The sequence below is a fragment of the Delphinus delphis genome, chromosome 3, assembly GCF_949987515.2.
Source record: "Delphinus delphis chromosome 3, mDelDel1.2, whole genome shotgun sequence".
NCBI lineage: Eukaryota > Metazoa > Chordata > Mammalia > Artiodactyla > Delphinidae > Delphinus > Delphinus delphis.
In genome coordinates, this window is record NC_082685.1 from 125,441,858 (window position 1) to 125,458,052 (window position 16,195).

The 16,195-nt window shown below is 35.3% G+C and overlaps 1 protein-coding gene across 3 annotated transcripts in view; it reads left to right on the forward strand.

The window, feature by feature from the left end:
• Nucleotides 1-16,195, forward strand: part of ERCC8 (ERCC excision repair 8, CSA ubiquitin ligase complex subunit) — a 75,464-nt gene that overhangs the window by 9,070 nt on the left and 50,199 nt on the right. For 2 of the 3 annotated variants that reach the window (XM_060009450.1, XM_060009451.1), the window contains exons 2-4: nucleotides 5,031-5,126; nucleotides 10,110-10,211; nucleotides 13,805-13,928. In XM_060009450.1, the coding sequence (XP_059865433.1) occupies nucleotides 5,031-5,126; nucleotides 10,110-10,211; nucleotides 13,805-13,928 (322 nt within the window). Of the gene's footprint in view, nucleotides 1-5,030; nucleotides 5,127-10,109; nucleotides 10,212-13,804; nucleotides 13,929-16,195 lie in introns of those variants that run through there. The other variant, XM_060009452.1, reaches the window with a different exon arrangement.

A 16,195-nucleotide genomic window follows, 5' to 3' on the forward strand; every position in this document is an offset into this window, starting at 1 on the left:
AGATAACTCTTGAGTCCAAGATGGAATGAAAATTGAAGTTATAAATTATCTGGAGAGAAAGGAAAACTATTTCTACAACTTAGGGGAAACAGGGAAACTTGTATTCAAAAAAATGTCATAGGGGCTTCCCTGGTGGCACAGTGGTTAAGAATCTGCCTACCAAGGCAGGGGACACGGGTTCGAGCCCTGGTCCGGGAAGATCCCACATGCCACGAAGCAACCAAGCCCGTGTGCCACAACTGAGCCTGCGCTCTAGAGCCCGCAAGCCACAAGTCCTGAGCCTGCATGCCACAACTACTGAAGCCCACATGCCTAGAGCCTGTGCTCCACAACAGGAGAAGCCACCGCAATGAGAAGCCCGCACACCGCAACGAAGAGTAGCCCCCGCTTGCCACAACTAGAGAAAGCCCGCGCACAGCAACGAAGACCCAACACAGCCAAAGATAAAATAAAGAAGATAAATAAATAAATGTATTTTTTAAAAAATGTCATAGCCTAAAAAAATAAAAATGAAAGTATTTCATCATTGAAGAAGATGAAAGGATGTAATAAATTTTTTAAGCCATCTTAAGACGTTAAAACAAAAAGTTAAAAGTACTCGCTCTTTTCCTTACCCTGCTTACCCCAGTTTCCTCTGCCTTCTCCCATATCTCTTCTCTTTCACTCCTTTCCCCTTCACCCTCTCTCCTTCACTTTCTCCCCTCCCTCTTTTCTCCCATATTCTCCCTACCCCTCTTCCTTCTACTTCTATTCTTTTGTGTGGAGGGTGTCCCCAAGACCACCCCCAGGTTTGAGGATTCTCTGGAAGGACTCAGTATGCAGCATACGGTTGCACCAAATTACTCATGGCTATGATTTATTACAGCAAAAGTATACAAGGTAAAATCAGTGGAGGGAAAGGCACATGGGTGACTTGTGAAGGAAACCAGGCACAAGCTCTCAGTGGAGTCACACAGATAAGCTTCATTTCTTTAGCAATGAATTGTGACAGCTTAGGTGAAGCTATCAGGGAAGCTCATTAGAGACTCAGTGCCTAGAGTTTTTAATTGAGAACTGGCCACATAAGCACTTTCTGCTTAGCATGTACCAAAATTCCAGACTCCCAGAAGGAATGTAGGTATTCATAATGTCCATTGTTTGCTCCAAATATTAGTTTGGGTCCAGTGAGCCATTCTTATCCAGAAATGTTGGGAACCCTCCTGAAATCCCAGAAGCAGGTAAGGGCCAGTCTTGCAAGCAGCCCTTTCTAAAGATAGCAGTGTCAGACCTGCCATTTTAACTATTTTTTGCACACCTTGCCTCCTTCCACACAAACCCCACCCCTGTTTCCCTATTGTAGTACCCTCCCCCATTCCCTTCATCTTAACCCCTCCTTCTGGTTCCCAAACAATTCAGACCTAAAGTATTTAGGTTGGGTAGAGGTAGGCTACCTATAAGGCAGGGATTAGGTTGGCCAAAAGTGAGATTTCACTGGCTGAGCAGGTTGAGGAGGTAGTCCAAAGGTGGAGACAGGCAAGCTCAGCTGATCAGGGTGCTGAGAGAAGCAGAAATCAAAGCCTAAGCCTGGTAAGCAGCATCCTTGTTGGAGGACGGGGTAGTAGTGGAGATGGGAGATTGGTTACATACAGGGGGATTGATCAAATAAATATATTAATGATAATGGAGACCATGTTTTCACTGTTAGGAGAGGGAGCTCAAGGAAGGGATGATTCTCTTTGTACACGTCTTTATGATATTATTTTACTTGTTATAAGACGCAAATATTACTGTTATAATTTGAAAAGTCATCAGATGGAAAAATATTTTAAGAGGAAATAGGCATTTCAGTGGAGAAAATGTGAAATATTATTTTCTGGTGAAATATTGAAGTTTAGAAATGGTAGAAGAGCATAATGGTCTGGAGAAAAAAATGTCAGAGTTCAGATGTAGTTCAACCAATTATGTGATTTGGGGCAAATTACTTATGTCTTAGTTTTTTTGGGGGGTTTTTTTTGGGTTTTTTTGCGGTATGTGGGCCTCTCACTGTTGTGGCCTCTCCCGTTGCGGAGCACAGCCTCCAGACGCACAGGCTCAACGGCCATAGCTCATGGGCCTAGCCGCTCCGCGGCATGTGGGCTCTTCCTGGACCGGGACACAAACCCGTGTCTCCTGCTTCGGCAGGCAGACTCTCAACCACTGAGCCACCAGGGAAGCCCTGTCTTAGTTTTATAATCAGGTAAAGTGTTTAATAATGTAATCTACCACTGGGAAAGTTACTACTTAGGATTACCATTTATTACACTTAATAAAGTGATTACAATGTCAGCAAATAGTAGGCTCTTAATTAATATTAGCTGTTTTTATTATTGATCAAGGTTAGACAAGTAGTAAGTGTTAGACTGGATATTTGAATCTAAGGCTAAACTGTCTTCCAAGAGAAAAAGAGGAACTTATATATCTTTAAATCAGACACTTGCTACTGTTAAAATGATTTCCAAAATGTTTATGGGAATTAATAGTACTGTCACTGCATAAAAATATCAGTATGTACCTTTCCTAGCACTGTGCATTGTTATTTTTTTAAAAAAAACTATGATAATTTGGTAGGTTAAAACTTCTCATTTTATGAAACTTGACCCCTATTTTATACCCCTCACAAAAATTAACTTGAAATGGATTAAAGACTGAAATGTAAGTCCTGAGGCCATGAAAATCCTAGAAGAAAACATAGGAATAAAGCTCTTTGACATGGCCTTGGTAATGATTTTTTGGATATGACACTTAAAGCAGAAGCAACAAAACCAAAAATAAACAAGAACTCCAAAGGTGGGGAGGAGTGGGGAGGGGTGGATCTTAGGCCAAAGGAAAGCAAACTGTGAATGGTAGGAAATAAACACCAGGGCCATGATGTGAAACTTTTGTCCATTTCAACAGCTTTTTTTCCAATATAGGATGGGTTTTGGTTACTGCATACCTACCAACTACAGTGTGATATAACATGGAATAAGCACTCTTACCAAAAAAAATCAGAAACAAATAAACAAGTGAGACTACATCAAAATAAAAAGCTTCTGTACAGCAAACGAAACCATCAACACAGTGAAAAGACAACCTACAGACTGGGAAAAAATATTTTCAAACCATTTATCTAATAAGGGGTTAATATCCAAAACATGAAGAACTCATACAACTCAATACCAAAAAAAAAAAAAAAAAAATTGAAAAATGGGCAAAGAACCTGAATAGACATTTTTCCGAAGAAGATATACAAATGGCCGACAGGTACGTGAAAAGATGTTCAGCATCACTAGTCATCAGGGAAGTGCAAAAACAGTGAGACAACACCTCACACCTGTTAGGACGTCTGTTATCAAAAAGGCAAGAGATAACAAATGCTGGAGTGGATGTGGAGAATATGAAACCCTTGTGCACTGTTGGTGGGATTTGTAAATTAGTACAGCCACTGTGGAAAACCAGAATGGAGGATCCTCAAAAAATTAAAAATAGAACTACTACATGAGGAGGAAAACCAGAATGGAGGATCCTCAAAAAATTAAAAATAGAACTACTACATGATCTAGCAGTTTCATTTCTGGGAATATATCCAAACGAAATGAAAACGATAACTCACAAAGATATCTGCACCTCCATGTTCATAGCAGCATTATTTACAATAACCATGACAAGGAAACCTAAGTGTTCACATATGAATGAATGGATAAAGAAGTTGTGGTATATATTTACAATGGAATGAATATTATTTAGCTACAAAAAGTGAGGAAATCCTACCATTTGCAACTACATGGGTGGACCTTGAAGGCATTATGCTAAAGGAAATAAGTCTGACAGAGAAAGACAAATACTATATGATTTCACTTAAATATGTGGACTCTTAAAAGAAAAGAAAACACTCATAGAAAAAGAGATCAGACTTGTGGTTACCAGAGGGAGGGGGTGGGAGCAGGAGGAGTTGGAGGAAAGTGGTCAAAATGTACAAAATTCCAGTTATAAGATAAATAAGTACTAGGGATGTAATGTACAACATATTGACTATAGTTAACACTGATGTATGATATATAGGAAAGTTGTTAGTAAATCCTAAGAATTCTCATCACAAGGAGAAAAATTTTTTTTTCTTTTTGTTGTATCTATATGAGGTGATAGATGTTAGCTGAACCCATTGTAGTAATAATTTCACAATATAAGTAAATTAAGCCATCATGCTGTATACCTTAAACTTATACAATGATATGTATTCATTTATTTCTCAGTAAAACTGGGGGAAAAATCTTATTTAAATTAACATTATTTTGATCAATAATGAATTTAGAGATCATTTGGTTAAATTAATGTAAATGCTTTTTGACATCCAAAAGATTGAGACAACTTCTAATAGTTAACACTCACTAGGCACTTACTATATGCTGAGCATTGTTATGAGCACTTTTTATGTTTCAACTCATTTAATCTTAACGTCCTCACCAGGATAATGATGGTTTACAGGTATTGAATATCAGAAATTTCATTCGTCTTAATTTGTGAGAGTACTTGTTAATCATTTTTATTTATATTTAATTTGATTTATTTAAATGTGCTTAATTGTTGAGTTGAACATGCTCGTTTTATATTTCTATAAGGCTTAAGAAACAGGGGAATTTTTTTTAAACTGTAATTTAAACTTTTGTCCACTAGATGTCCTCAGCTAAGTTTCAGTTATCAGAATTTAACTTTTTGTTCATGAAAATTTGTTTCAGTTTCTAGCTATCTAAATTAAAAATTAATAAAATACACCCTTTAAATAAGAGATAAGACAATGCTTCAGGAGAAATTCTTTACATGTAACTGTTAGTACTCTTGTTATTTTAAAAATTTGTATAAGGTCTTTAATAATCTATAAATACCTTTGGATGTATGTTAGGAGATTTAAGCATTACTTGTGATTTTTGACTCCATGTAATTTTGGTGAAATAAGGACATTTTAATGTTAAATTACTTTCTTATTGTTTAACTTTATTTTTCCTTTTCCTCCTTTTAATTTTTATGTTTTGCAGGGTTTTGGGACTGGAGTTAAACAAAGACAGAGATGTTGAAAGGATCCATGGCAGTGGAGTTAACACCCTTGACATTGACCCTGTTGAAGGGAGATAGTAAGTTTATTATATAATCATTTTTGTTCCTAAGTGAGATCCAGTAAAATCTTGCTTTCAGATTAATTTTCTGAAGTTTCATAAAAATTAATAAAAATTCTAAATTTGTAGCATTTTAAATCTGGCATTATTAATTTCAAATAAATACAGAACATTGAACCTATGCAATGTTGCCAAATAAACATTTCCAAACTACTTTAATATAAATATATTCATTGTTAAATCAACGAATACTGAACTTTTTTGGATGCAGAGGGTGTGTAAGTGCTGAGGTATGTCTTTAGCTGCTATTTCAAAACAGAGTTGTTACTCTCAAGGAGTCTGCTGGGAAAACAAATATAAAAAGCAGAAGTATATTTTGGAAAATTAAGTTTGAAGCACACCAGACTTGTGTTTGAGTTCCTCCTGGCTTCATATTCATCAGCTATGTGGCCTTGAGCAATTTATCTAACCTTTCTAATTCACAGTTCCCTTAGCTACACAATGTAAGAACAAAATCTAACAAGTTTGTTGTGAAGATTAATTGAGATAATATGTATCACATGATTAGCATAGGACATGGCATACTGTAAATGGTTGCCACCACTGTTGTTAATCAAAAGCATTATCACCTATACTTTTACTCCTTTCAATCCATTTTCCATACAACAGCTGAAGTGCATAGAAAAATGTGCCATCTCCCCCACTTAAAACTCATCTACCCCACATTACTTTTACAAGAAAGTTCAAAACCCTTCATGTGGTCTATAATTAAGACAAGTGTAAAAGTAACTAAAGAAAAGTTTGTCTTACCATGTTCTGTTTAGCATTTGCCCCCAAATTTTTATATTATAATGAAGTATTATTATTTACATTAAAATAAGCCAGAGTAGGTTTAATAGAAATCTGTTTTTTATTTCCAGCCTCTATCATGGTCTCACCTAATAGTATATGAGAAACACGTACAGTGAACGAATGCTCACTTTAACACATGGTTAAATCTAAAAGATGACCTGTGATAATTCTTTTCTTCCTCCTGACCTTTTCCAGGCTCAACATAACACCTCCCAATTAAGGACAGGTGTGGGACATTTGCTTATAAAATAATCCAGACATGAGCATCAAGGGATAGCTGATTTCTTTTGGTCTTAGGTGCTGGTAGAAAAAAATGTTCAATACTCCAGCCAGTCATTTGGGGTAGTGATCAGTTGTTTGACCTGTAAAGTACATGAATCCAGTAGGCTACCAGTTGGGAGAGTTAGTGAGAAATGTGGGAAGTTATAGATTACATGTGCATTAAATAGGTGTGAGAAATAACAGACTGAGGAGTCTTTGCAGAGCATATACAGAAAAGTCAAGATTCTCACTACAGTGGTTTCCCCCTTTTCCCCCTTTTTCATAGTAAAAATCTACAACTATTTATTTCATTGTTTGCTAAGACTTATATTTTACATTAAACCCTTTTGGCAGAAAAGAGAAATAAAAATCAAAATGAATGTTTAATGGAAAATTAAATATAGGTCTTCTTTTTCTCAGAAAAATCAATTCACATGTAACTTGCTCAAAATACTTAATATTTACCAACCACTGTGAGAGCTGTAGTGATACCACGGAAAACCAGAATGAAAACTAGAATACATAAATCTTGTAAAGAAGCATTTATTTCCAAAGTTAGGAGTTAATTGAAGAAGTCTATCTGAAAACATTTTAACAAGTGCAACTACATAAAGTACATTTGTATATCATCCTATGAAGCTTGAATTTTCTTTTATGTCTTCTAAATTCTTCTGAGTTGATTCCATGCATCTTTGGTACCGAGTTTTCTTGTCCACATAAAAACGTCAAGTCCTGTCTTTTACTGTGTTCACTTTATTAGCAGGGTAATAACCGTAGAGTTAGGTAACATCATTGCCATCAGATACTTCAACTACGAAGTCAGTTAATTACAATAATGTTCAATTTTTTTCACCCAATTAATGTAATCAAAGGAAAGCTTTTGGAAGTCATTCTAGCAAAGATGAAACATCTTATGTTATTGTAAATACAATTTAAATTAAGTCTAAAAGTCCAGCTTTGAAAACAATTGTTTTTACATTGATAATACATGCAATGCCATGGTAAAAAACAGTATTTCACAAAGTACAAATATGCAGAAAATGTTTTTGGAATTGTTATGGTACACATGTAACTCAAAACTGTGTTCAAACAAGCTGCAACATGTTATCAACCAAAACAAAAGCTGTAGTTGTTAAAATTTACAAAGATTTCTCTGTATACACAATGAGTAACTGAACCACAAAATTTTGTAATGAAGCTAACACTGAGTATTAAAAAAAAAAACCTTCAGCATGGCATTACTTGCTGTATTTCTTTACTGCCCCATCATCAATTAGATTTAGAACTATTTGAGCAAAGAACTTTGAAGAAGTACTGTTAAATTAACCTAATTGTCCTACAAATTGATATTGAATTTTTCTTAAAACAAGTCTATAAATCAGTGCTTCTTGGACATGCTGCTAGTTCATGAACCCTTTGTATCTGGTTCACAACAAGATAAGGCACTTGTACCAGAATGTGGTACAAGTCACTAAGCACACAGTTTAGATAAGCTATATTTTTTTTTGTAGCAGGACTATCTCAGTGAAGAAAGAAGTGTGTTCATTTCTGACACAAGCTCTTTATGTTGTACTATAAATAGCAAAGAAACTAAAGATGGCAAAATAAAAAACCAATGTACAACACTCATAACAAATATAAGTGATCAAATATCTCCACAAACCACAAAATACGGATGAATGGGAGCAAAACACTGATAACTACAAAATCAGTGTGGTATCAGCATCTATACCAGGGGAGGCAATAAAAACCACTGGGGCATCTAATAGACCTGATAACTCAAAATAACTGACAGTTAGTTGAAAGCTCAGCAAGCCAGTTTGACTACAACATTGAAACTGGGAAAGGATTGTGTACTCTAGTTGTTCAAGGGATTCACGGTAAGACCCAAAGGGGCTGGAGTACTGTAGGCCCTATAATCTCTCCATCTAATCACCTAAAGATGTCCTAATGGAGAGAACCCTACGTTGAGGAGAAACTGTTTGGAATAGAATCCAAAGTGAGCAGTACAGGGACAATAGAAAGAAACAAGGGAAAAAGATGGATCAGATAAAGATTGGGGTGGTGAATAGAATCAGGAAATCTCTGAAAGTTAGCTGCCATATTTTGAGCATCTTATTTGAAAAAGAAGAGGAGGGGGATGTTCTAGAGATATAAATTTTAAATATTGTTATAAACGAAGCCTCCCTTTTAAAAGTTTAAGAAAATTAATTTTACATAAAAATGAGGAAAAGAATAGGATTAAGATCAAAGCCCATACAAAATTATTTTAAGAACAAAGAGAATAAATAGAATAATGTTCCTTTAGACAGTGTAGTTGTGCCAGAAAGATATGCCCACAAAATAGATAACTCTACCTAATATTTTAAAACTAGCTGAAAGTCATTTCTATTTTTTATTTTCTTTATTTTTTTGGCTGCACCATGTGGCATGTGGGATCTTAGTTCCCCAATCAGGGATCAAACCTGTGGCTCCTGCAGTGGAAGGACAGAGTCTTAACCACTGGACTGCCAGGGAAGTCCCTAAAAGTCATTTTTAAAAGATACAGTGTATGAAAGAGTAACATAAGTAGGAATTAGAAAAACTGAAAAATGAGATGATCAAACTCAAGAAAAAATTAGAAAAGAAAGTTTCAGAAATGAAGACTAAAGCATAAGGAACACAAGCAAATAAAATATAAGAGGAAACATTTAAAAATCAAAAAGAAATGGAGAAAGGAAAAGTATTTGAGATACAGATGTATGTAGAAGATAGGCAAAGAAGATCTAACATACATATAATAGGAGTTTCCAGAGAAGAAACCCAAAGGAACAGAATGGAATAAAGACTAAAACTATATTCCAAGAAAACATTCCTAGAATGAATAAAATCTGAAACTACATATAAGGGAAAGAGAATCATATTGTAACCAGACTTTGATTTTGAGCTTTTTGCTCAAAGAAATGAAGTTTCTTTTCTAAGATGTTCAAGGAAATAAAATGTGAGTCAAGGATTTTATATCCAACCAGACTAATTTTCAAGTACAAAGGGACTAATTATTAGTAACATACAAGAATTCAGGGAGTATTGTTCTCATTAGGCCTTTCTTAAGAATCTACCAGAGAATAAAATCAGAACAAGAATGAATAGAAACAGCACCAGAATTGATGGTGAGCAGTAATATTAACAAATAGCAATACTTTATGTAGATGCATAAATATTTACATATATAGATATATAAATTAAATTCACAAATCTATGTGTTTTCCCTATTAGATTGTAAACTGAGGCGTCAGGAATCATGCCTGTCTTATTCATAGTTGAATTGGCATAATGCCTAGCATATTGCAGAAGCTCAAAATTGAATGAGTTGAGTAAATGCATTCATAATGGAGGGAAGAAATCTAACACTTATGGATCCCCTATTTTTTGCCAGGCAGTATAAAAGCCCTTTGCATATGACTTATCTTTGTATCAACTTTATGATTTAGGTGAAAATGTCCCACTTTTCACAAAGGAAAAACCTTAGGTGAAGTAACTTGCCCAGGGTCATATAGCTAGCATCAGTAATAACTGGTCTGTCTGATTCCATTTATAACTAGGCCATTTAAAATGACTTTGTAATATTTCACTTCCTTAAATAAGTATCTTTTGCCATCTTGTTTCTACTGTCCTTTCTTTTTGGAATCATGAAGGTAAATTTTAACTGATCACAGATTGAATCATTCTATACTCATTCTTCCACAAATATTAGATTAAAAATTTTAGTTTATTTCAGCCTATACTAATGAAGATTTACTCTGTATTTATGGGCATAATAAATTTGAGTTTGTAGGTCAGTAATTTTCAGAAATACTTGGTCATAAATGAACTATATAAAATGATAATGTGAACTTTTTTTATTATTAGCATGTTATCAGGTGGTTCAGATGGTGTGATGGTGCTTTATGATCTTGAGAACTCCAGCAGACAACCTTATTACACATGTAAAGCAGTGTGTTCCATTGGCAGGTGTGTATTAAAAATGTAATTCATGAATTTATAAACATTTGAGTATTTTTTGCATCGAATGCAAAACATGAAAAAAACTTTTGGTTATGTTCTTTTTGTTCTCCACCTACATAGCACACCTCAGTAACTAATTTTAGTTTTAGACTACTTAGCATAAGACTCATTTGAGTCTTTCCAGCTAAATATAAACACAAATTAGATTTTTCAACTATCATTAATAGAACAAAAAGATTAACAGCTAGAAGCCGTAAATATACTAACAATCACACACACACACACACACACACACACACACACACACACACCTTTCTTACCTTTCTATTTACTCAACGCTGCCTAACTTAACATACTTCTCTTTGTCTTGAATTTTTTGACTATTTACTGGCTTTCCAATCTTGTGAGAATTATTTTTAAGGTTTTAATAAAGTGTTTTGTGATCTTGTTTTAATTTGTTCATAATCCTCACTTAATTCTTTTTCATTTCCTGTATTTGATCTGATTTTGAGGAGACCTTGAATTAACAGAGAGAATAGGTGTCGAAAAAATGTTTTCAAGAGGAAAAACTTCATGAACATTCATATCAGCAACCACTCTGTATTAAAGCTGTTCCCAAAGCACTAGATAGATGCATAAGTTCATGGAATATTTGTGAGGAGATTTACGAATGTTTCTTGGCTCTGGTGCTTCACTTTGGAAATACAGATTTAAGGAAACTATTTCTCTGAGCCTCTGACAAAACTATTTTGTCTTAGAGATAACTATACTTGCCCTATTATTCTTGTAAGTTTTCTGTAAGACTTAAATGAAATACTGTCTTTTAAAAAGCATATTAAAAATTGTAAAGCCATCATATAAATAGGAAGCAATATAATTATAGGTACATTTGGTACAAAACAAGATACCACTTCAAGTACTTTGGAACTTGGTTCCTAAGAGGCTTACACCATTTTATATTCCCTCCACTCCCACCAAACAAACAAACAAAAAATCTAAATTCTAAAGTGTAAGACAGTCATTAATTAAATTCATCTTTGTCTTATTTTATCTTAGCTATCATTTTAACACTGTTAAAATAATATTTTTATATATACCACCTGCTATGTAACGTTATTCCATGAGTGGCTATGATTTGCTTTTCTGGTGTGTGATGTCAAGTAAATGCTTAGGATATCAATCTTACTTTATTATGACTTTCTTCTTAGATTCAAATTCTTAACTTCAAAACCATGACTTTGGTAAATGGGCATATAGTAAGCATCTTTACAAAATGAGTTAAAGTAGCATTTTACATTCAAAGACTTTATAATCTAACTTTAAAAAGTAATTTCAATAAAAATTGTTACTAAGTTAATGTGGCTTAGACTGTTTCCTGATATTTATTTTTGCTTTACTTAATGTGTTTGTTCTGAGCACCAAAAAGATTCCTGTACCCAAATTTTTATTAAATGTGAATGAGAATGACAGATCATACATAGTAGGAGAATAATACAATATTTTGTCCTATTTTTAAATGTAAAATATAAGTGAGCTTTTATTTGTGATCACTACATTAAAGATTTATTTTATTTAAAACTGAAAAATCTCTGTGTAGATCCTTAGGAACAAATAGAAATCAGTTCTGTTTATCTTAAGCAGAAATTTATTGGAAAGAAATTTAATATCTCACATAATGGCAGGAAGGTGGAAGAATCAAATGTAGAAAATGAGCAGAAAAGCAAGAGAAACTAGGACAAGAGAACACAGTCAAGGTCACACCACAGGAACAATTTAGTTTGGGTTCTGCTACATGTCACAAACACAGATTCTCAACTCCACAGCTATAAATAATTGCTAACTATCCTTGGTTTGCATTACTAGCTGGAGTTTTAGAGTCCCAGGCAGGATTGATGAAGCCCAGGACACATGTTCATGCCCCCACTGCCAATGGCAAGGGGAAGAGAATATCTGGAGCCCCTTGCTTTATGTAACAAGAGGCAAGGCCCTGCCTTTCAACAAAACGAAGGGAATTTCCGCCCAAAAGGAAGTTTGGATATTCAGCCAAGAAAAGGGCGCATGTCCACTACAGTCCACCCATTTGGCTGTCCAATATCAGTATATACCTTTCTTCCCATACCTACCCTTCCTTTTAAAAAAAAAGTTTCAGCCTGACCTAAAGCAAGTATCCATTATTTGACAAAAAAATATAATTATCCCCTTCCCCAAAGAGCTATGACCCTAAGTCTGTTTATTTACCACATCCATCTCCAGTTCAGGATAATGTCTATTTTTCCACTGGTTTTATGGGATCTTATATCAGGATTATGCAACCTGTGGGCTCAATTGTATAGTTAACCTATATAAAATAATGGAGGTAAGAAAAAGAGGAAAGAAAGAGGAAATTAATTAAAATATATATGTATATACATGACATAGAAAGTAAGGAAATATGAATAGGTACTACAGTCCTTTTTTGCAGCTGTCTCAAGGCCAGCTTGAGGTCTTCAGGTAGCACCACATGTGTCAAGGACCTTTATTCTGTATTGTGATCCAGACCTTCACCTTAAGGAATCAGAACTCATGATGGTCCTATCTGCATAGGGTTGCAGTAGTCTTCTGTTTACTTTTATCTTATTGAAAATTTCTAACATACATGAAAATAGAGAGTAGTATAATGAACTGTGTACCCATCACCCAGCTTCAGCAGCTATCAGTCATAACCAGTCTTGTTTCATCTTTACCCGAACCTACCGAGCTACTCTGAGGATTATTTTGAAGCAGATCTCAGAAGGATATTGTTTCATTCATAATTATTTGTATCTCTAAAAGGTAAAAGGTGTTTTATAAGCATAACCCCACTACCACTATCTCACATCTATAATAATTCCTGATATTAAGTATACAGTTGGTGTTCAAATGTCCCACCATTGTCTCTTAAGTGTTCCTAAACAGCCAGTGTCTTTCAATTAAGATTCAGTAAAGGACATACTGTGTTGATCACTGGTTCAGAGCATATACTGCATCCTTCAGGATAGCACATCATCATCACAAGGTGCTATATTGTAACTGATGTCATAACTGAGTCTTCAACAGATCATGATTCTATGGGTGATGTGTTACATAAGAGTAATGAATCTCATGGGCATCTACCAGTTGCATTCTTTTGTTGTATAAGTAGGGTTCTTAATCAGAAGCAATACTGTGTGGGACACCACGGAAGTATGTGAGGCAACAATTCTAAGAATGGTGGTGTTGAGAAAATGATGGCCAGGAAAAGCAAATCCAAAACCAGAATAGATATCTCTTCCAGTAAGGAAAAATCACTGTCTCCATGAAGCGGTCCAGTGTGGCTGGCTGATCCCTCCAGGATATAGTATTGAAATCAGAAGTCTCTCATTTTATGAGCCTTAGTAGGAAACAGCCCTCCACATCATACTGTGAAAGCTTAAAACTAGAGATGCCTAGATATTCTCTTTCTCTAGACAGCTAGGACATGGCATGTGATCTAGGTTTGGCCATTCATATCATCGTTCCTGAGACTGCTACTCGTGAATATAGTATCAGTTTTGAAACTCAAATAAATCAGTTATCTCTAAATTTTGATTACTGTTTTGTAGAAGCCATCCTGATGTTCACAAATATAGTGTGGAGACTGTACAGTGGTATCCTCATGACACTGGCATGTTCACATCAAGCTCATTTGATAAAACTCTGAAAGTATGGGATACAAATACATTACAAGTAAGTACATTAAAAACTTTTCCAAGTTGCTCTGTGCGATAAATGAGAACTTAATCCTAAACCATTTTAGTGTGATTATTTGCTAAGATGTCATATGGTAGATGTGAAATTAGTATAGCAGTTAAGGAGACCTGGAGTGCTTGAGTTCATATCTTGGTTCTGCTGCTGACTGTCTATGTGATATTTGTCTGAACCTCTCTGTATTTATCTGTAAAGGGGGTAATGATTGTACCTTATAGAATGGTTGTGAGGATTAAATAGGTCAATATATGTAAAGTACCTGGAACAGTGCCTAGCATATAGTAAGTGCTCAAAAACCATTAGCTATTATTATTATTTGCTTTATTATTCAAAAACTACTATGGTCTAGTGGTGTAGGGAAGAAAATTGGATTTATCTCCTATTGGCCAAAAGACTTAAAGGAAAAGAAAGTTATTAACATTATAGCTTAGTAAAGGTAGACAGTAGATAATAGTTTTTATATTTGATCAAATTTATATTTCTTTCTCATGCTAATTTTTTCCCTGAGCTCTAGTCCCATATGTCTCCACCTGTCTTCAGAACCTCTCTTTTTTTTTTTTTTTTTTTTTTTTTTGCGGTATGTGGGCCTCTCACTGCTGCAGTCTCTCCCGTTGCGGAGCACAGGCTCGGACGCGCAGGCTCAGCGGCCATGGCTCACGGGCCCAGCCACTCCGCGGCATGTGGGATCTTCCCGGACCGGGGCACGAACCCATGTCCCCCGCATCGGCAGGCAGACTCTCAACCACTGCGCCACCAGGGAAGCCCAGAACCTCTCTTACTTAAATGTAATGTCATCTTCTCAAACTTAACATGTTCCAAACTAAAGTGAACATGATGGCTCCTCACATCCATTTAGTCCTCAAATCTTAGCAATTCTTCCTTCAAACTCTCAGATTTCCCTTTCCTATTTCCCTCACCATCACTGTACATCTAGACTACTCCTAAAAACTCCTAACTGGTTTCTCTGCATTATTTTTCTTCCACATTTCCACAGCAAGTTTACCCCAGAATTAATCAGAATCAAGCAGTTTCATCCTGTCTCAACACGAAACCTCTAGTGACTCCATTATCTAAATTCAGCCTGGCATTCTAAGTTCTCCATAACCTCACTTCCCACTTTCTCAACCTTAGCTTCTACCTCTTTTCAACCTAAATGATGTACTGCCACTAAATTGATCTCTTTTGCCTTCTGAACACATGTTATGTGTTATGTTCCCTGCCTCAGGTCCCCTTCCCTATGAAACTTCTCCCGTCTCTTATTCATCTTATAACTGGAAGTTTATACTCTTTAACCAACATCTTTCTATTTCTCCCACCCCCCAGCCCCAGTAATCACTTTATTCACTGTTTCTATCAGTTTGGCTTTTTAAGATTCCATATGTAAGTGATATTATACAGTATTTGTCCTTGTCTGCCTGACTTCACTTAATATAATGCCCTCAAGGTTTGTCCACGGTCACAAATGACAGGATTTCATTCTTTCTCATGGCTGAATAATATTCCTGTGTGTGTGTATGTGTCTGTGTGTTATCTTCTTTATCCCTTTATGCGTTGATGAACACTTAGGTTGTTTCCATGACTTGGCTATTATAAATAATGCTGCAAAAAACATGAGGGTGCAGCTATCTCTTTGAGAGAGACAGTGATTTTATTTCCTTCAGATATATACACAGAAGTGGCATTGCTGTGTCATATGGTTCTATTTTAAATTCTTTGAGGAACCCCGTATTGTCTTTCATGATGGCTGCACCAATTTACATTCCCACTACCAGTCACAAGGGTTTCCTTTTCTCCATATCCTCACCAACACTTATCTCTTTTTGATGATAGACATTTTAACAGATGTGAGGTGATATCTCATTGTGGTTTTGATTTGCATTTTCCTGATGATTAGTGATATTGAACACCTTTTCATATTCATTTTGGCCATTCTTATATTTTTGGAAAAATGTCTATTCATGTCCTCTGCCCATTTTTTATTTGGATTGTTTGGGTTTTTTGCTACTGAGTTGTATGAGTTCTTTATATATTTTGGATATTAACCCTTGATCATGATTTTCAAATATTTTCTCCCACTCTTTAGGTTGCTTTTTCATATTGTTTATGGTTTCCTTTGCTGTGCAGCAGGTTTTTAATTTGCTGTAGTTCCATTTGTTTAATTTTGCTTTTGTTGCCTTTGATTTTGGTATCAAATCCAAACAGTCTTCACCAAGACCACTGTCAATGTTTTCTTCTAGGAGTTTTAT